Consider the following 20,560-nt stretch of genomic DNA (forward strand, 5'->3'; position numbering starts at 1 on the left):
GTCTTAAGTACTCTTTCAGCAGCTGTAGGAAACAGTAAGCTGTGTGGGAAAGAAGGTAATAAACAGATACACTTCATAGAATCATAGAATTGGCAAGCTTGGAAGAGACTTTCAAGATCATGTTAGACTGACCAACAACCTGTCACCACCATAACCACTCCTAAACCATATGCCAGAGTGCCACATCCAGGCCCCTTTTGAGCACTTCCTGAGACAGTAACTGCTCACTTTTCTGGGCAACTCTTCCAGTGCCTAACCACTTGTTCAGTGGGGAAAACAAAAAAAATTAATATCTAATCTGAACTTTCTCTGGTGCAACTTCTGTGAGCAGAAGATAAAAATGGGATAAAGGGTAAAAATACCAAGATTGTGTTTAGTTTTAGTACTTGAAAAGTTAAGATCTTTAGTATTACCTGTATATGTAATTCACTTGGGCGTACTTGGGGTTACTGTTAGTAATAGGTGTGCGGCCTCTGCTGTTGCATCGTGCCTCTGCACAGCAGTAAGAGCTGTATGCTCTGTGATTCTTTTGCTTACACTGATTCTGCCAGAGAGGGTTTTGCATTTATGAACATAGTTGTTGTTTGCAATACTCGTTTTCTTATGTATTCAGTTGTGATTTGTATCTTTCCCTTGATGAAACTGCAGATTTTTCCAAACTTTGGATTGAAACTGTGTAGAACACATCACTTAGACTGTGCCTTTTAAAAATATTTTTTAAATGAAAATTGAAGTGTGGAACCTTTATTTTTCCATAATGCATTTTGGTATACTCTATTTTAACTGGCACCTTTTCTTTCAGGAAGCAAATGACTGCACTGATGTATGCAGCTAGAAAAGGCTATCCTCGGGTTGTTGCTTTTCTTGTTGCTCATGGATCACACATAAATGCCCAAGATGAAAACGGATATACAGTAAGTGATTTATTTTGTGTGTTGTATTCAATGATAAAAAATTTAAAAAGCAAGTATCCACTAGCTTGTTTCAAAGTACAGCTTTCTGAGAAACATTCCTCATAATTTTCTGCTTTAACACTACTTTGAGATCCTCTTGCATTAATTAATTAAGTCTTTGTCTCCATATTGCACCATGCTTTTATTGAAACTGTTGGTGTTTGTTTCATATGTGAAATTGGTAAAACAAAGTTGTTCTTTGCAGGCATTAATATGGGCAGCACAGCATGGACATAAAAGTGTAATTTTGAAGTTGCTTGAGCTAGGAGCTGACAAAAATCTACAGACCAAGGATGAAAAAACAGCAGCAGAACTAGCAAAAATCAATAAACATTTAGAGGTATTTAATTTCTCTTAGAAATGCAAATTCTGTGTTGTGTGTCAAAAATCTGTTAATTAATTGTATAATTTTCAGTAGAAGTATTACTTCAATAACAACATTATAGCAGCTAGTTGAATACTACTGCTGTTTATGTTTATAACAGGCTATTTTTTGTGATATCACAGCTTTTCACAGTGCTGTAGAGGCTATACTGTAGTGTTTTGAAACCTTTTTTCTTTATTCTTTCAGAAACACTGACTTTAGACGTAGAATGCAAAACAAGGGATTATTCATGTTTGCTGTCTTGATATAAGAAGTAGAAAATTGTGTTGTTTTTTACCTATCTGCCAAAGAACATGAGAGAATGCTGATATCAAACTGAATTGTAGAGTATAGTTTCACATTGAGTTTGGAAGTGAAAAGCTAAAGCCAAAAAAAATGAAATTGGTATTAGCCATTTTCAAAATCTGTTCTCTGGAGGAAGGTGTAAAATAATGTAAATTTGCCCTCAGATCATGGAAAGAGCCGCTGCTAATTACCAATGTAGAGACCTAGTGAAGACAACATGTGTTCTCCTAAAACAAATACATTTACTGCTGTTATCAGATGATACATGGTAGATCAGTCAGACCATATTCCTGTGTATTTTGTTCTGAGTTGCTCTTACCAATGATGTGGCTTTTTATACTGGCTCTTCAAAAATGTATAATTCACTCTTATGAATTGCAATTTACAGCTTTTTGTCCTTACCTCTTCTTTTTTTTTTTTTTATTATTATTTCTCTGCCAGACTCAAGGGCTAGGCAGGAGCAAAAATGATAGCTATGCACAGAGCTGTCAGTGGAAGCTAGCAAGATCTGTGTCTGAGGCTCAGTGGTCTGATAGCTCAGGTTACTGGAAAGGATTACAAATGCTTTCTGCCTTTGATAAACAACTTGTTCAGCAAGTTGCAGCCATAGTCTTATAACATGACTTTCTCTGACATGGAGGGAATACAGGCTTGTCACACTTGAGAGATGGCTCTTGCCTCTTGACCTGAAGTGCTGACTTTCACACAATTGGTGCAAAGTCTTGCAGATGGTATTGAGATATTTAATGGTCATGAGCTGCTTCTTGCTTCAGGGTCTGCTTTCAGGCTGTTGACAACCCATGGGGCTGTCATACAGATGATGTCTGCAGAAACTCTTTCTGGGACGGAAAATATTTTTCATTTGTATTATTCTGGATTTGACTGGGAGTTACTTTTCTTCCAAACAGCCTGTAGGATGCTGTGTTTTAGGATTGTCACCAAAACAGTGTTGATAACTCACCAGTGTTTCAGCTATTGCTGAGTAGTGTTTGTGCAGAATCAAGGCCCTCTTTGTTTCTCGTTTCTAGCAAGTAGACTGAGAGTGAGCAAGAGGTTGGGAGGGGGCACAGCCCTGGGCTGCTCACTCCATCTGACACAAGGGGTATTCCATGCCCTCTAACATCATGCTCAGCAGTAAAATTGGAGAGTGAGTGGCCATTCATCTATTGGTGGGAGGTGGCAAGTTCCTGCTTTTGCATCACTTAGCTTTTGGGTTTGGGTTTTTCTTCCCCTTCACATATCAAATTGTATTAGCTCAGTCCATGAAATTTTCTCACTTTTACATGTCTCATTGTCCCCATCCTGCTGGCCTCAGTAGGGGTTTATTTGCCAGCCAGCATCAACCCACATACTTGTGTGTCTGTATATAGAACTGGCTAGTCCAGTTTTAAATTTCTGGCAAGTGGTTTCACTATTCTTTCAGCTTTATTGAGGTTTTATTTCTTTTGCTGAATTTTCCTGTAACTACCTCAAAACCCACAGAGAGGCAGTTCAATGTCTGCAATCCATCACCACTGCATAGTGATGCCTAGCAGGAGGCTTCTTCTTTGATCAGTTGAAAGAATCCCTGTCTGTCAGATATAGTTAACTTAGATTGTCAGTTGTAAATTGATAAATGTTATGTTTATATATGCACTAGAAATGAAGACATTAAAAGAGTCATATGACTTGTGTTCTTTAGAGAACTTATGGCATTGAGTGTGTAGAATTCTTGCAAACAAGCAGCAAAAATTACTGTGTTGGTGTTTGGCTTTTTCTGTAGTGGCAGATGCTTTTTTTAGACCATATGATAGACACCACTCTTCTCTGTGTACATCATTGTGCTGGAATTTAGTTAATTCAGAAACGCTATTGGTGAACTCCTAGTTTAGTCTTCTTGTTATAGGTGTATGCTTTAGAGAAGTGGCAGATGTTTCATGTTCCCTGTAAGTAGTAATTGATTGTAATCTTACTCCTATATATTTTTTTTACATTTTTAGTTTTAATAATAATTAATTAATTTTGGCTGTTCCAGATATTTAGTTTGCTCTCTTTGGCTGCAAATCACGTGCAAGGGAGATACCATAAAACAGCTGAGCAAGAGACTATCTGCAAATTTCTGACTGCTGTCTCTGACCACAGTGTTGGGTAAATACAGTTGTAATGTAATTTTAGCTTATAAAAATTCCTAAGAGATTGTATTTGTTCATATCAATGCTTAAGTTACTTTGATACATAATGTGTTTTGTTTGGAATGCTACCAAGAGTCCACAGTAAGTATATTAATGTACGATCAATTTTTCAAGATTACAAAGTTCCTTGGCAATATAAAAAAAAGCATGCTCTAGATTTTTCTTTTCTTTCATTCAGTGTAAAGTATAGGAGAGCCAGTGTCACTTCATTTCAGCTCTGTTACATTTGTATGCTCCCCTGTTGCATACTTCTTGTTCTGTGCTTAGATAAAATCTTCATTATCACGTTAAATTTTTGATGCTTTCACCGAATGTCTGTTCAGCTTCATTGCATAAAGAAGAGCTATGCCATTTTCTTTTTTCCTGAATCAATTGGAAAGTCAAAATTAAGTATGAATACCAGTTGAGCTCTGGAAGTTTTGGCAGTGTGCCCCTGACACTGGGGATTGAAGGTGCCCTATGCCTCAAATCAGCACCCGCTTCAGCAACTTCAGAGATTCCTGATACGATTTTGTGCAAGAGCATGGCTGAGAAGTCCTCAACAAACCAACCACTTGTGTCCTTCAGCTTGAGCTGTGTGGTCTTAAAAAGACAGCTTGCAGTGCCCACAGTCTGTTCTGATTGGTCATAATGCCCCTGCTCAGCTAGTCCTGCTGAATTTGAAATGCTCAAGATTTGTAGCATTAGGCTGATGGGCTGATGGCAGTTCACAATGAGGTGGTCTCAGGCAGAGTACTTCAGACAAAGCCTTACCAGATCCTGTTTTTAGAATCATTTAGATTGGAAAACACCTCCACGAGGCCAACCCTTGACTAAACACTACCATGCCAAGTGAACCTTAATACTAAGCACCACGTCCAGTCATTTCTTGGACTCTTTTAGGGATAGAGTGACTCAGCCACTTTCCTGGGCAGCCTGTTCCAATGCTTGACCACCCATTCAGTGAGGAAATTCTTCCTGATATCCTGCCTGAACCTCCCTTGGGTCAGCTCTCATATTCTGTTGCTGGTTGTCTGGGAGAAGAGGCCAATCCTCACCTGGCTGCAGCCTTGTTTCAGGCAGCTGTAGAGTGATAAGGTCTCCCCTGAGCCTCCTTTTCCCTGTGCCAAAGAACCCCAGCTCCCTCAGCCGCTCCTCGTACAACTCACTCTCCAGACCCTTCACCACCTTTGTTGCCCTTCTCTGGGCACACTCCAGCCCCTCGATGTCTTTCTTGTAGGGAGGGGCCCAGAACTGGACACAGAACTTGAGGTGTGGCCTCACCAGTGCTGAGTGCGCAGGGACAATCTCTTCCCTGGTCATGCTGGCCACACAATTTCTGATCCAAGCCAGGATACTATTGGTCTTCTTGGCCACATGGGCACATGCTGGCTCATATTCATCTGTCAGTGAGCACCCCAAGGTCCTTTTTTGCTGGGCCACCTTCCAGACACTTCCCCCAGCCTGTTGCACTGCATGCGGTTGGTATGACCAAAGGGCAGCACCCAGCACTTCGCCTTATTGAACCTGATAGAGTTGGCCTTGGTCCATTGATCCAGCCTGTCCAGGTCCCTCTGCAGAACCTTGTAACCCTCCAGCAGATCGGCATTCTCACCCTGCTTGGTGTCATGTGTGAACTTAACTCAGGGTAACCTCGATCCCCTCATCTGGACCATTGATAAACTATTAAACGGGACTGGCCCCAACATGGAGCCCTGGGGAATACTATCAGTGATGTAATACTGCCAGCTGGATGTAACTCAATTGGTGCAAAGTCTCGTAACTTGATGTAACTCATTCACCACCACTCTCTGGGCCTGGGCATGCAGCCAGTTTTTAACCCAATGGGCTGCCAGCTTCTCCAGGAGAATGCTGTGGAAGACAGTATTGGAGGCTTTACTGAAGTCCAGCTAGATAAGACAACATCCACAACCTTTCCCTCATCTACTAGCTGGGTCACCTTGTCTTCAGAGGAGGTCATGTTGGTCTAGCAGGACCCATCTTTCCTAAACCCATGCTGGCTGGGCCCCTTTCCTTGGCTGCCCTGTACATGCTATGTGATGGCACTCAAGATTCTCCTTCAGTTTTTGAGGGGAAGAGGAGGCAAACCTTCATTTCAGAGCATAAAACAAGACAGAGCAAAGTTATGTCATAAGTCAGGATTTTGGATAGAGTTTGTTGTAGCAAATGGAGTAGTCCTTGCAGGATTTTGTAGGATTTGCTCTTCCATTTAATTAATTTCATTACAGTTTATCTGATTGTTTAGTTATTTTTCCTCATATACTTTTATATCCATTGGTAGAGTGGTGATCAATGTTGATATTTTATATTTGTTTACAAGTGTTAAACTCTGAACCTACAGTTCAGTGTTAACTACTTCCTCAGTCTACCTTTGGAACATTGGTCTTTGGTCAAGATTCTTGATGGAGTAATTTCCACTATATTTAATTACAGACAGTCCTGTTTTCTTGTTAACATTTTTTGGCTTAACTGGAACCAGAAGGGTAGCAGTTGTGGACTGAATCCAATTAATGTGAATGTTGTCTGATAACAATACATAGTTACCTTCCTTAATCCCACTTCCACATTTTTCAGGCTTTTGTGATCCAACTTTAAGGTTCATTGGGAATGTTTTGTGACTTAAAATGACCTTTAGATACAAAAGTCATCTCCTTTGGGCTCAATTCAACTTCCTAGACAGAAAAGACATCTATAAATTTTTGACAGATTAAGTTGTATGCTTATAAGGTACTTCTGTCATCAGCAGGTGTGTGCAGCTTCAGGTTCCTCCCAAGTGCTATGTCTGGGGAGCTTTTCTGTAACATTTTGTTATGGATTTATTATTTTTTTCTTACTTTAATTTCCACTGTTTCTAACTCCAGTCTCATTAATTGTCTTTACAGTTCCTATTCAACTTTTCATGACATGGAAGTGTTTTTACACGGTCTTGGTCTAGAACACATTAGAGGATTATTGGAGGTAATTTTGTGGTATATTTGCTACCTGTGAAGTAATCTGTGAAGGCAAAATGCACCTACTGCATTCCTTAAACAGAAATTTATTTATAAAATGTTAAACTGCAGAGGACTAAATTTGATTTCTTGATTATGTGCATTAGTCACAACATTTGATATTTCGAAACTAGACAGAACTTTATTGCTTCAATACTGATGTTTTGTACCTAGTTTTGTTCCTGAAAACTGAAGTAAAACAGGGAAGAAAATCAAGTTAAAACTGTTTTATTCTGAAATTCTTTTTGATGGCAGAAACCCCTTTGTTTTCTACAGGAACAAGGTATAACTTTAAGACAACTTCTGATCATGCAAAAAGATGACTTAATACAGGTCAGTTTGCTACTTTAGAATTTAATTTAATTTTGCCTCTTTTTTAAATGCTTTTAATGTCTTAACTTCTCATTATAAATGTCTAACCTTGCAAGAATTCCTTCAGCATCTTCTGCAACTTTTTGAATTTTAATATTAATATAGACAGGGTTTTTCTGAAGTGTGTAATCTCACAGACCAATGAGTGATTGGGGTGAACCGGAAATAGTTCTAGTTTAAGTTTTAGTTGTTACCATTTTTAGGTTTTCAGTGTGATTTCTCTGAAGGGAAATCAGTGCTAGGAATAGCAGTAGATAATGCTGTTCACATAGGGAGCTTTGTCAATTAAGAGATTTTTAAGAGTTCATCTAGGGCAAAATATTATAAGACATGTCAGTATGTTTTCATGTTACTGCTTTTCTGAAGCCTCAGGATCATTGGACAGCATCCTGGTGTCCTGGAATTTTTAGAACTCTAAACCCCCTCTTGATAGTAGTTTTGTCCTTTAAGGAGATTCTTGTGGATTTCTGCTCAGTATTTTGTGAGCTGCTGTGTTGAGCAGGATTGCATTAAACTGTAAATTGGTCTGAGTGTATAATCATATTGATCACTTGCTTTAGTATTGTAGTTATCACTTGTTTTTGTCCAGGAAACATTTTGGGAAAGGGAGAGAATTGTGGACTTCAGTGAATGGCTAAGCTTTATGGTTCCCTCTCCAAAGATGTGTAATTTCATTCAAAATAATAACTCTGTTTCAGTCTAAATTGTTTGAGGCTTGCTATTATGAAAGCAAACAAAGCTTTGAACAAGCTGAAATAACTACATGGATCAGCTGCTTCTACACAGAAAGATAATATCTGTAAGAATTTAATTGCTTTGTCTGCTAACTGTGCAACAGCAGGAAACAGGAAAAATAAGTCATGCTTTGTGCATGGACATAAATTAATTAGTGAGTCTTTAGTTGAGGAGACATTAAAAAATGGCATAACACTCCTGGCTTATTAGCACTTCATAAGTTATCCTGAATTCTTTATGCAGTCTAGTTTTAGAGCTCTGCTAAGGGTTTCTCCCCACACTGCTGATAGAACAAATCTAATCTGTTTCCTTGTAACTTCAGAGTTGAAAGTTTTTACTGTGATAGCAGACCTTCAGCTAACAGCCAGCTGTTTTAAAGAGCCTGGATCTTATTACTACAAAGATTAATGATGACCTCTGATGGATGCCTCTGAACCAAGCTGCTTTGTATCCAGAGAACTGGGGAGAAATCCTGTCATTAACATGATATGCTTTCCTCCATCAAACAATATAGGAAGATATTTTCTCTGTAAATATCTTTATCTGTATTCTACAACAGAGCCTAAACAATGAGTCTATCAAGCTGAAATCCTTGCATTCCTTAACCTTATAAACTGTTCCATTCTGGAAAAAATGTGTTCAATATACTGGGACATGTCTATTCAACATTTGGAGGCTTTTGTCTGTACTACTAATGAGGCTCACATTTTTTATTTTGCTTTAAGCATTTTTCTCATAAAATAGCAAGAGAAGTAATTTTATTTCTGGATGCATTTAGGACAAAATTTTTTTTTCTTACATTTTATTTAGTTTAGAATAAGAGAAATTGGTGTCTTGTTTTGGATTTGAGAATGTATAATGAAAACTTGACACATCAAAATTCAAAATATAATCCAGAAGTTTAACTACATAATTGGATAATTATCTGGTCTATGTATGTCTATATCACAGTTCCAGGACTCGTTCCTCTGCCCCCACTCTGAAAAAAGCATTTAATATTTGACAGAAATGTGTCAGATTATTAAAATTAGTGGTTACTTGGGCAAAGTGGCATTGATGTCAGGTTTGTGCATAGCTTGACTGGTTTTATCTGTGCAGTATATAATTTTTCAGGCGTTGAGGTAATCTTATTCACCTCTTGTCACATTCATGCTGGAGTGAACTTGGGCCTTGGATTTCAAGGGGCTGCTTTGTATGTATTTAAGTAAAGAAAAAAATAGGTGTTCCTAGAGTTGGTCTGGCTGAAATTGACAGTGCTTATAGTCTGTTTTACAGATATAGCCAAATTATTGTACAGCACTTGTGTGTTCTTAAACATGGCCACTTCACAGTAATACTTGCATAATTTGGACTGTAGAGCACAAGTGAACCAACACCAACCTAAAAATTCACTTAACTATCAAGAAGGATTTATTGCACTTTAGTTGTTCCATGCATTCATTATTGCATGAACTGTCAGGTTCTGGCCCACTTCATGTCCACTTCATGTTCATGTTCATGCTCTAGAAATTGGGAAGTAGTTTGGACTGATCTGTCAACCTTCCGTCTCTTAACTTCTGCACCTTTTACCACTAAGTAAAAGAATTACTATGTGGGCAGAATTACTATGGTGGTAGAAGGCTATAGTGACATTTATCACATTCTTTACTTCCTGACATGTATTTTGAAGATGTCGTGGTGCTTAGTGATCAATTTGCAGAAGAACAAAAGGATGTTTTATTTCTAGGGGAACTGTATCCTGACTTGCTGGTTTTGGGAATGAGGAGGTGGAGTCAAAAGCAAAGGCAGTCTTCACAATAGTTTCCTATGTTAAGCAAGACAGTTTTAATTCCTCAAGAATAACTGCTATTGTAGAAATCTGCTTACTTATTCATGATAAAATGACTGCTGTAATGTTTTGTAAGCCTTAAGAAAATATTAGTTCATACCAGATAGCGCTTCACAAGGCAAACCTGAGAACTAATGAATTGAGCAAACTTACAGCTCAAGACAAGTGAAGCAAATTATTTATTGGAAACCCAGATCTTTCTGTCTTAAGGCTGCTAGTGGTATTTCCTAAAAAGACTTCAGTACAATTTATTCAGGGACCCGTGGAATCCTATTACAAACTCAAAAGATCTTGACACCTGTAGTTAAATTCCCAATTAATCTTGTTGGGATTTTTCATTGCTGAAGAACTTACTTGTCTATAAACTTAAGATGGTTTTGAAATGTTTAACAGTACACTGGTGAGCCCATAGTTATTTGTTACCTCTAATTGATGGAGAACCTGGAGGACAGTTATTTGCAGTCACAATGAACAATGGGTGTCAGAACATTGTGTCTCAGATAAAAGCAAGCATTTCTCTAGGCACAATCTCTTCCCTAGAATGTCGATCTGATGTGGATTATCAGCTGTTTGTTCAAAATTCTTTGTGAGAAATTTGGGAGACTGCATCTTCCAGATTCCTGGGGGTGCAGAAGGTAACTTCAAGTCCTTAGAATATCAGTGAGGATCCCATATAGTCTAAGTTTGGAGACTCTGTAATTGTTGAGTCTCAAATACCAGAGTCGTCTACTCCTGTAGAGTCAGGTACTCCAGCTGGCACCTTAGGAGCAAAGTCAAGAGATTTTTCACTTGTGTGAAGGGGCATCTTAGGGCTGCTAACACCAGAAGTCCTGCATTGCACAGCAGCCTGTCAGAGGAGCAGAGGAAATACTGAATGTGCAACAGAAGCATTTCCCTCTTAACAAATGAGCTCTTCTTATTCTTTAAGTGTTCTACAAGAAAACTCTCAGCCTAGGATTTAAATATGACTTAAAATTTAATCTGAGATACTTGATGGATAGCACATCTGCCAGTGCTTTCTGCACCAGGCATCACTTGGAGAATTTGTTACATAGTATATATCTTTTGTGTTTTCCTCCAGTTAAAAAAGATGTCTTCCTGTAAAATTCTCCATTTAATTCTGATTTGATAATTTCTACTCTTTATTTCTGAGTTAATGCTGTATTACCATCATGATATTTTGTTATATTGCTGTCAGAGATGACTCAGATCATTGTGAAATGGGAAGCCTAACAAGACTGGGATAATACTTAGGCAAACTGCTATTATTTTTTTCAATAAACTCTAAACAGATTTTCTGAGTAACCTGCAGTTTCAATTTGGCAGTTCCTTATCTTCTGTCATTTTGTTCTGCACCATTGAATATTTTCTGTGGTTTTATTTTTTCCTTTGTCACTTACATACATTATAGCTGGTTGCAATGACTTAAAAAGAACTTCTTTTAAATCTTAACATTTAGAAGCTAGCAAAATGTGTTATTGTACTGTTGTGTGTCGTAAATTTAAAAGTAAGTAATATTTGGAATTGCTCTTTAAATTTAGATTGGCATTACAAATGCTGGAGATCAGCAGAAACTCCTAGATGCTATTAACGATCTGCAAACAGAAGAAAAAAAATTTGAAGACCTCTCTGAAGTTATGAAGCTGGAATTGAGGTATTAACAGTATATCGAAGGAAATAGAAGTGAAATATTAACTATTTAAGGTGACCGTGTTGTTTTCTGTGGCTCAAAGGTAAAATTGTCTCACACCCTTATTGCTCAATGCAAAACATTCATGAAAATATGTAAATTAGTGGATTATGAGAGTTGGTGGTGGGTGTGTTTTGCACAGAGAAAGTTGGGAGCATAGACAAAGTAGGCTCTGTTAGTCTTCCAATCAAATCTGTCTGATTGTAAGATGCAATTAAAGAAAATGCAGGAGGGAGAGATGCATGCAACTTCTGCATAGGCCTTTAATTTTCAGCTCATAAAATAATACCTTATACATGTATATCTTAAATCATAAATGCTACTTCTGTTTAGATTCCAGATTTTGTCATTGTTTTCTGCTAGATGCAGTTTTAACTGGTTTTTAAAATATATCATCTTTTTATCTTATCAGTTAAGCAGTTTAGAAGCTATTTTCCCTATTGTAGATTATATAAATCAGTAGGGAAAATTTTTTAAGAAAGTGTTACTCCTTCAGACCCCCATTCCAACTTGATTTTTTTTCTCATTATACTATTAAGACATGAACTCTGCAACACCTCTCATTCTTTAGTATAGTCTTCTGCAGCACCATGGAAGCCAGGCCATGGAACTGAGAGTTACATTCCTCAGCAGCCTTATTAAACTTAGTAAGATCCCTAAGCACTGTTAGAGCTCTCCACATCCAGCACAAAATGAAAAATGAACAATATAGTAAGGAGTCTTAAGGTTTCTGAAATCTCTTATCCTGGAAGTACCTTTTTTTTTTTTTTTTTTCCTGGAAGATACACCTAGACCTGAATTTAAATCCCATGCTCATATCTTTCCTCTTCTAAGTTCCCAAACTTATAGAAGTATAGCTACTAAAAATGGATCAAATAGTAATGGTTCAGTTCCTCTTTGAAATGTGTATATCCCTCTTGACTAGTGATTTGACAGCTGTGCTGGAACTCTAAGATACCCCTTCCCTCTCCAACGTACTGGGGAAAGCTGTGTGTACTATTTGAATGCTGTAAGGCTAGAGTCCCTGTTAGTTATGTTGTTCATCAGCCCAGAGAATGTGCTTGGGTTCAAATTCAACCTGTGCATGTCTCCATGCTTTGGAGGCAACTGAATTGCACTGACATTGTGCATTAGCAGTCATGTTAATGATCCTGCCATTGTGTTGTTGGAGTCCCAGTTCCATGAGACTGTCCAGTATGTATTCCACTCCCAACCAGTCGTTCATAACTGATTGCTCCCAGTGCTGGTGCTGTGCTGGTATCTTTATCCATTACTTGGTTTATGAAAAAGAGACTTTGTGGCCTGCTTGAGGAACATTTTTGCAGCACAATGCAAAGTTTGAGCTGTTGGACTTGGGAGGACGTACAAAGCATTTGAGGAAGCTCTTGAAAAACTGAGATGGGCTGGGAGAGTGGAGAGTTCATGTCCTGATAGAGGACTTTGATGTTTCTTCTGGTCTGTGAGGAGATTTCATTCAGAGACCACTCAAAGATAAGGAATTGGTTGAATATTCACACTGGGCAAGAGTTGTGGGCAATGGCTCAATGTCCAGATGAAGACTAGTAACAAGTGACACTCCTCAGGGATTGGTGCTGGGACTGGTGGTGTTTAACATCTCTGCTGCAGACATGGAGACTGGGACTGAGTACACCCTCAGTATGTGTACCAATGACACCGAGCTGTGTGGTGTGTTGGAGGGAAGGGATACCATCCAGGCAGACCTTGACAGGCTTGAGTGGTGGGTGCATGAAGTTCAGCAAACCCAAGTACAGGCTGGATAGAGAATGGATTGAGAGCAGCCCTGAGGAGATGGACTTGGGGATATCGGTTGATGAAAATCATAGAAACACAATATCCTGAGCTGGAAGAGACCCGCAAGGATCATCAAATTCGACTGCTGGAAGAAGCTCAATGTGCCCCAACAAATGCGCATTTGCAGCTCACAAGCCCAACCGTATCCTGGGCTGCATCAAAAGAGGAGTTGGCCAGCAGGTCGAGAGGGGATTCTCCCTGTCTGTTCCGCTCTTACGACATTCTACCTGGACTACTGCAACCAGCTCCAAGAGCCCCAGATGAGAAGGACATCAACCTGGAGGGAGTTCAGAGGAGGGCCTTAAAGATGACCAAGAGGGCTGGAGCATAGTCCTATGAAGACAGGCTGAGAGACTTGGAGGTGTTCAGCCTGGAAGAGAGAGGACTGTGGGGACACCCTAGAGAGACCTAAAATGGGCCTACCAGCAAGCTGAAGAAAGACTTTTTACAAGGGCATGTAGTGATAGGACAAGGGGGAATTGCTTCAAAATGATGGAGGGCAGCTTTAAATGAGATATAAGGAAGAAATTCTGTACTGTGAGGGTGATGAGATATTAGAGTAAGTTGCCCAGAAAAGCTATGGGTATTCCATTCCCAGAAGCATTCAAGAACAGGTTAGATGGAAGTTTCAGCAATCTAGTCTAGTGAAAGCTGTCCCTATTATAGCATTGGCAGAGAGATTGGAACTAAATGATCTGTAAGATCCCTTCCAACCCAGACTATTCTATGATTCTGTAATTCTCCATCAAAACACCTGTGTACTTTCAGAAGAGCTGCAAACATGTACATGTGCTGCAAGAACATCTACTGCATATACTGCAAGAACTAAAGTTCCAGCATGCAGGAGGATATAAACCAGTATGATATGGAAACAGCATACATACTTTAATACCATCTAGGCCATTTGTATTAAAATGGAGACTTTTCTGCTGAGCTGAGGTGGTAGACCAGGAATCTGTTAGTGCCTTTGGAAATGGGTGCTGACTCTTCAGCAAGCAAAAATTAGCTACAGTTTAAGGGGACTTTGCCCAGTTTAAGCTTTATGCATTTTTTTCTTAAAATATATGTTTTTTTCTGATTGTTCCACAGTAGTGTTTAGTACATATATTCAAGCAGAGCAGCTTAAAAATTTGAACAGAGGGAGTAAGTAGAGAAATCCAAAAATTACCCATTAACTGTGTGTGGCCAAATACAGTGAAATACCCACGCAGTATCTGGTGCAGTCTCACACACCAGTGACATACCTTATTCCCAGTATAGTGTCAGTGTAGATCATATGTAGTTCTCAAAACCAGAAAATAATTGAAGATTGATGTATGCAAAATATGCCAGCATTTCAGTCATGGCAAGCACTGCAGAATTTTATAGAAAATTGCCTGACATGTATTCTAGGCATCTGACCTTTAGACTAAAATCTTTGGCAATGTTTACATGCTATTATATAAAGATTTTACTTCTCACTTGTTCAAAGTCATTCTGTGAGAAGGAGAATCAGTCATTAAGTCATAGAAAAACTAACATAGTAGAAAATCTTGAACTGATTGATTATAAACTTATGGAGTGTCTAGCAATGTTTAGCCACTGATGTTTTGACAGCCGTTAATTCTTTTTTAAAGTGATAATTTTTTGAAGACATTATTTCCATTTCTAAATATAAGAGCATGTCATTGCAACAGGTATAAAATTCTACGTTAAGATGGGGAGTTTTTTAAGGGCTATGGTTTAGTGAAGTAGTATGATAGAATAAATGTTTTTTTTCCCCCACCCTAATTCAAGCCCATGACATACTTTATATTTGCCAAGAATCCTTTCAGAATTCCAAAAGATAATTTCCTTTGTGATAAAACACGAAAGGTGCCATAACTGATCCCCAGCCAGCTAAAAATTATCTCTCTAAGTAGAAGAAAATATTTGTAATTATGGCTTGACTACAGTAATGTGAGAGAAGCTTTCGGACTATCTCCAGATGTTTTGTGTTTGGGTTCTTTACCTGTAATACTCAGTTTAATTACATTTTTCTGAAACAAGCAATAGTTTATTTTATAAAAACAAACCAGTAGGCTTTTGTACTTCCCGATCTTCATGAAAACCACATGCAGTATTGGTTTTAAACCTCCAACATGCCTATTAATGCTTCTGTATATTTCTGGTTTAAATGTTAAGTTTTAACAGTTCAGCACAATTGCAAATCACAGATGTCCTAAGCAGTGGCAGAAATTCTAATGATCCTGTGCCCAAAGTTGAAGGAAAGCACTCTGTTACACTCTATGGCCTAAATTCCATCTTCATTTAGATACTTGCACTGCATTGGCCTGTAGATTAATTTACCTGTTTCACAAATTTCCTGGATACCATTTTGACCTCAGAAGCAAGAAGCAAGTGGTGTGAGTATGTTGCATTTAGGTTTAATAGCAGATTACCTGGACAGTGGAGGAAAACGGAGTCTGAATTAGTTTATTTAGATCATATGAATCTTCAGAACAGGAAGTTCTGCAGTAAGAATTATAATTGTCTCTTGTTTTGGCCCTGCCTGTCATTCCCCCAGATAGCTTAGAGTTAGCAGAAACTTTCCTGCTGGAGATACAGACACTTCTCAGGAGTTTCACGGTTTTGAGAGCTCACTCTGTAAAAGCAATTGGATGATCTTCCTTGCCTTTCTTCCCTCTTCTGGTGAGTGGCAACAAATTTCTGGCCAGCACCATGACTTACGACTGAAATTCTCAGACATTCCAGTAAAGTTGAGTCAGTGTCATGTGGAAGCTCTAGAAACTTAAAGCTGAAAATAATCTGTTAATTTTTTCTATCCTTCACTCCACTTTTTGGAGACATGGGTCAAACTAATTTTGAGAGTTATCCTCCTGCTCTATATTTGAGTACCAAGTAAGAATTTTCTTCAAAATAGGTAACATCGGATATTTTAGGCTGTCAGTTACATGTTTCCAGATCCAAGGGCCAAGCCAGTATTACTGAATTCTTATTTTCTTCAATTCTGTTGGAGACTAAATGACCCTAAACCTAGGTCATTTCAGTCCTTGCTCCAAAGTGCAAACCAGACTTTTTTCCTCACATCTACCTCAAAAATGTAAGCTGCAGATCAGAAATATTGTCCTTCCAAAATAAGGCAGCGGAGGGAGGGGATGGGACCAACACGAGGAAAGAAGAAAACCAACTGGCTAAGATGTTAAATATCTTTACCTGCTCGCTTCTAAAATGATACTGGGTTTTTTGCATATTATGAAACTGCATGTCTAATCCATTAACCAGTGTTGGAAATCCATAGGTAATATTCAGATTGCAAAAAGTTACAGCATTTGACAAATAACAAAATATAATTTTATTTTTCTAGTGAAGATGAATTGCTCAAGTTTCTTCAGAAGTTGAATAAAGAGTGTAGTAAGCTGATCATTCCTGTGCAGACCATGAATAACCATTTCCTCAAAAATTCTCACAAGGTATTCAATCAAACAGAGGATTGATTTCGAGTGCATTGTTCCACCTTGTAAAATAAAAACTATGAATATTTGTCAACCATCTTGGTTATTATATAGTTACATAAAGCTGTGCAATGCTCTTTCTCTAAAGGACACTTCTTAAAAATAATTTATTTCAAAGAGTTGGGCCACACAACTAAAAGAGATAGATTTGTTTCTTCATGTTTCTACTGATAGGAGAGTTAAGATGACAAAAGTTTCCAACAAAGGCTGCTAGGGAGTAGTAGCTTGTTATGCATAAATCATACAATTAAAACCCAGCATAAATGCAGTTATAAACATTTTCTGGCACTGTCATTTGTGATACATTAAGTGTAGAATATTAAATTATAATCTACAATTATGTAATTATGGCAAATAACTGTAATTATTAACAGATGGTACTGCAGTGGGCACCGACTGAATGTTATATTGAAGTCTGCAAAGATGTGATTTGCAGTGTTAAAAAGTTGGGAGAAGAAGTTGGCAGACTGAAGGACCTCGTGGTGGAGGTGGGTGTGTGTGAGTGAGGCTGTTAAATACTGTGTACGCATTTCTGATGCAATCTCAAATGTGACATCTGTCAGGGAAATGTTTCATACCTTGTTCTGCCAAAGGCTGTTTAGCCTTAGCTTGGACATTGCATCGATCTCTCCCCCTTCCACCTTTCCATGGACAGAATGAGAAATAATCTCTAATATTCCACGGCAGTGTGGAGAATCTCCAAAAGAGAAAGCACAGTCTACCTTTTTCTTTCTACTGCATGAAAGAATTAATTGGAATGTATCCCTGTGCTCTTGGGCAACCACTGTGGCATAGATGCCATGCTGAATACTTACACTCGTACATTTTAATTAAGGAATCTTTTGTTTGGAATTATTGACTCTCAAGGAAGATACTAAGGTTTTATGGATTGAATGGGAGGCATCCCAGATAACTCTGCAAAGTGACAAAAGAAGAGGGTGGGAGAGGTCAAGGCTAGATGTTAGCACCACATCAGTCATTCTCAAACCAACACAGTGACACTCTCTTGTCAGATGGGGTCATTTTAAGTAATAGGCTGGTAAAATGAACGGCTGCTGGGGTAGGGTAAATGGAGCATCAGTGTCAGAAAGGAATCTGTTGCTGAACGAAGCCATGTGGAACTCAGACCTTGAGTATAAATGCTACTAATGCAATTTCCTGTAGTTTAAGTAAATTTAATGTAATATAACAGCTTTCTCCCAATAAATCACTTAGCACCAAATATATTAACTAGAGACTGTGGCAAATAACTTATTAGCTATTTATTAATTTTTGCATATGAAATCATCAATTGTGTATATATTTGCCTCTTACATATGCAGGTCAGTTATAAGGGCTGGGAGGGTTCCAGGTTTGGTGCCACTTGACTTTTGTCTGTATGCAAGGTTTTATAGCTGTCAAGACAAAGCATGGTGTCTTTGTTTCCTGTGTGAAACGGTCTTCTAATTACTTCAAAAATGTAAATCCTTCTTTTTAAAATCCTGTTTTATGAATTTAATTTATGAATACTTTAATACAAGATATTTTTGTGCTATTTAATTTATGATGGAGCAGTTTTGAATGTAGAACACCCAAGTGTTTATTATGAACATGTGAATCTAAGTGAAACAGTTAAAACTCTTACATAAAATGTTTGTATAAATTCCCTGGAAGTCTTCTGTTACTGTTTTCTAAGCCTAGTCATGACAAGACTTTGCCAGCAGTGCATGTCTGTAGCATGTAATTTTTGAAAGTACAGTAAATGAGATCACCTTCCAGGTATTGTGAACTGAGGTAGGAAATCAGAACGTAACCCTGGCAGTTCTTTATGACAAGGTTTCACTCAGGTTCAACATGTATTTGAGAAGGCACCTGTCACGTACTTTCCCCTCTCCCTTTAATTTCAAAAAAATCTGATCTGTTACATATTTAACTTCCTTTTTAAATCAACAGGTTTTTTAGTAATTAAATGGCAGAAGTTCTAGTTAAAGCATTTGATAGTCTGAGTTCAGTTGTTTCATTATTAGATTTTTGAAGCATCTAATAATAACAGTGTTTTACTTATGAGCAATTAAGTTTGTAAATAAACAGTTGGTTTTTCTAATACACGTTGCAGAATGGTTGAACATCAGATAAGATGAACATTTATACACATTTATTTCAAATTAAGTAGGACAGAGACAGAAAGAAGTATTATCAGTCCTAGATACATGCAGATTCTTAGGTCTGGGTACTTTATAATCTACTTAAGAAGCTTTCACACTAACCCTTTTTTTTTTTTTCTTACATGGATTTAACATCTGTCTCAGTATGAAGAGAAGAATAAACCTAACCAAGTGAAACTTCCAGAAAAAGCAGCCACCTTGGAAAAAAGATTAGTAAAAATGGGAGGGGTAACATTGCTTGGATTTGGTTTTTTCTTCTTTGTAATTAAATTAGTAGCAAAGAGAACCCTAGTTTAAAGCTGTTTCTCATCATATCTTTAGTATTTGTATCCAGTATGTACTTTGATCTAAAAATGAAATTATTAAAAATTAAAACTGTTACTTTAGTGTATCTTAGGGTTTTATTTTGAAATTCATTGTTAGTATAGAATGTAAGTATAAAATCTTGTCAAAGCTGCTTTTCTGTTTTTGGCATAAAACTGATTATTGCTTACTAATTACTAGTTTCAGTTTTTTACTTTTGCCTGTTCAGAGCTGAACATAAGCAAATTCTGGTTATATATCACATGTTTGTGTATAATGCAGATATGTTTTGGGGTTTAAAATATTTTAAGTATCACCTTTAGTTTTATGTTGATAAAGATCTTTTCTCTTGCAGAGAGATTCGCGTGGGGTTTTTTTCTTTTCAGAATCAAAAGAACTGTGGTGATCTTGTTATATATTGTCAAAAAATAATTTCCCACTGAACTACGATACTTAAATTATGCCTGAAATCTGCTTCCATCGGGAAACTCACCTCTGTTAAGACTTTCACATCTATTAAAAGAATTATAGTAGTCTTTTGCTATAAGAACAGAGACAACTTAGAAGGCATAACAGCTTGGTTTTTCTTGGTCTGGTCTTTCACTACATATTTTTTCTTAATATTTTCTCTGCTTAAAAATGTGTTTGTAATCCCACAGTGAAACATTTGTAACTGGTTTTGATCTGCTTATCAAACCAGCTATTTTGGGGAAAAAGGAAATTGGTGTAAGTGAATTCAAATGAGTTATGTTTTTGCATGTTTCAGTAAACATCTGTAAAAATGCTGAATATTTGGGAAGGAACGTTTTTCTTTCAAAACAAAATAAAAAGAGTCTAAAAAAACATAAACCTGAATGGGTGTGTGGAACTTTTGGTCTTGTGAAACTTTTGGTCTCTGGGTTCTCAGAAATGTTGTGTGGAGTCAACCTTTGTTATTCTCTCTAGAGACTAGTAAGGAAAAGATAAAAACTTGAGTGCTATTCTAATTACTATTATTGCTATTTTCTGCTTCTTTTAGAGAATTGCACTGGGCATTAGTGTGTTTCCTTGCTACTGCAATTATTTTACCTCCTTTCATCCTTCAGTGGCAGGAATATCCTACAGAGTGATGAGGCCAGAGACAAAATCAACATGAGTTGGGGAGGTTTTTTCTGATTTTTTTATGCTCCCAACCTGGTGTCAGAGGGAATAAGCTGTATTCAGCCCCACCATCTACCAGAAGTGAAAGTGAACATTCTATCAGCATGAACAAAGTATATAAAAGGAAATACTTAAAAAATAGTTGTATTTCTTCATATTACCTTAGAATTAATCCTAAACTAACAGGGTGCATATTGTGAAAGAAGAACCTTTCATATGCACATCAGTCCTCCTATAATCAGCTCGAAATACGGTTCT

The 20,560-nt window shown here is 37.7% G+C and overlaps 1 protein-coding gene across 2 annotated transcripts in view; it reads left to right on the forward strand.

Annotated features, from left to right (window-relative positions):
* Positions 1-20,011, forward strand: part of ASZ1 (ankyrin repeat, SAM and basic leucine zipper domain containing 1) — a 34,864-nt gene extending 14,853 nt beyond the window's left edge. For both annotated transcript variants that reach the window (XM_023938273.2, XM_086887030.1), the window contains exons 5-13: positions 803-914; positions 1,159-1,293; positions 3,638-3,750; positions 6,677-6,752; positions 7,061-7,117; positions 11,261-11,373; positions 16,568-16,673; positions 17,090-17,203; positions 19,004-20,011. In XM_023938273.2, the coding sequence (XP_023794041.2) occupies positions 803-914; positions 1,159-1,293; positions 3,638-3,750; positions 6,677-6,752; positions 7,061-7,117; positions 11,261-11,373; positions 16,568-16,673; positions 17,090-17,203; positions 19,004-19,156 (979 nt within the window). In that variant the 3' untranslated portion in view covers positions 19,157-20,011. The remainder of the gene's footprint in view (positions 1-802; positions 915-1,158; positions 1,294-3,637; positions 3,751-6,676; positions 6,753-7,060; positions 7,118-11,260; positions 11,374-16,567; positions 16,674-17,089; positions 17,204-19,003) is intronic.
* Positions 20,012-20,560: the final 549 nt, after the last annotated feature.

Source organism: Cyanistes caeruleus, chromosome 4 (genome assembly GCF_971803275.1).
Source record: "Cyanistes caeruleus chromosome 4, bCyaCae1.hap1.1, whole genome shotgun sequence".
Lineage (NCBI taxonomy): Eukaryota > Metazoa > Chordata > Aves > Passeriformes > Paridae > Cyanistes > Cyanistes caeruleus.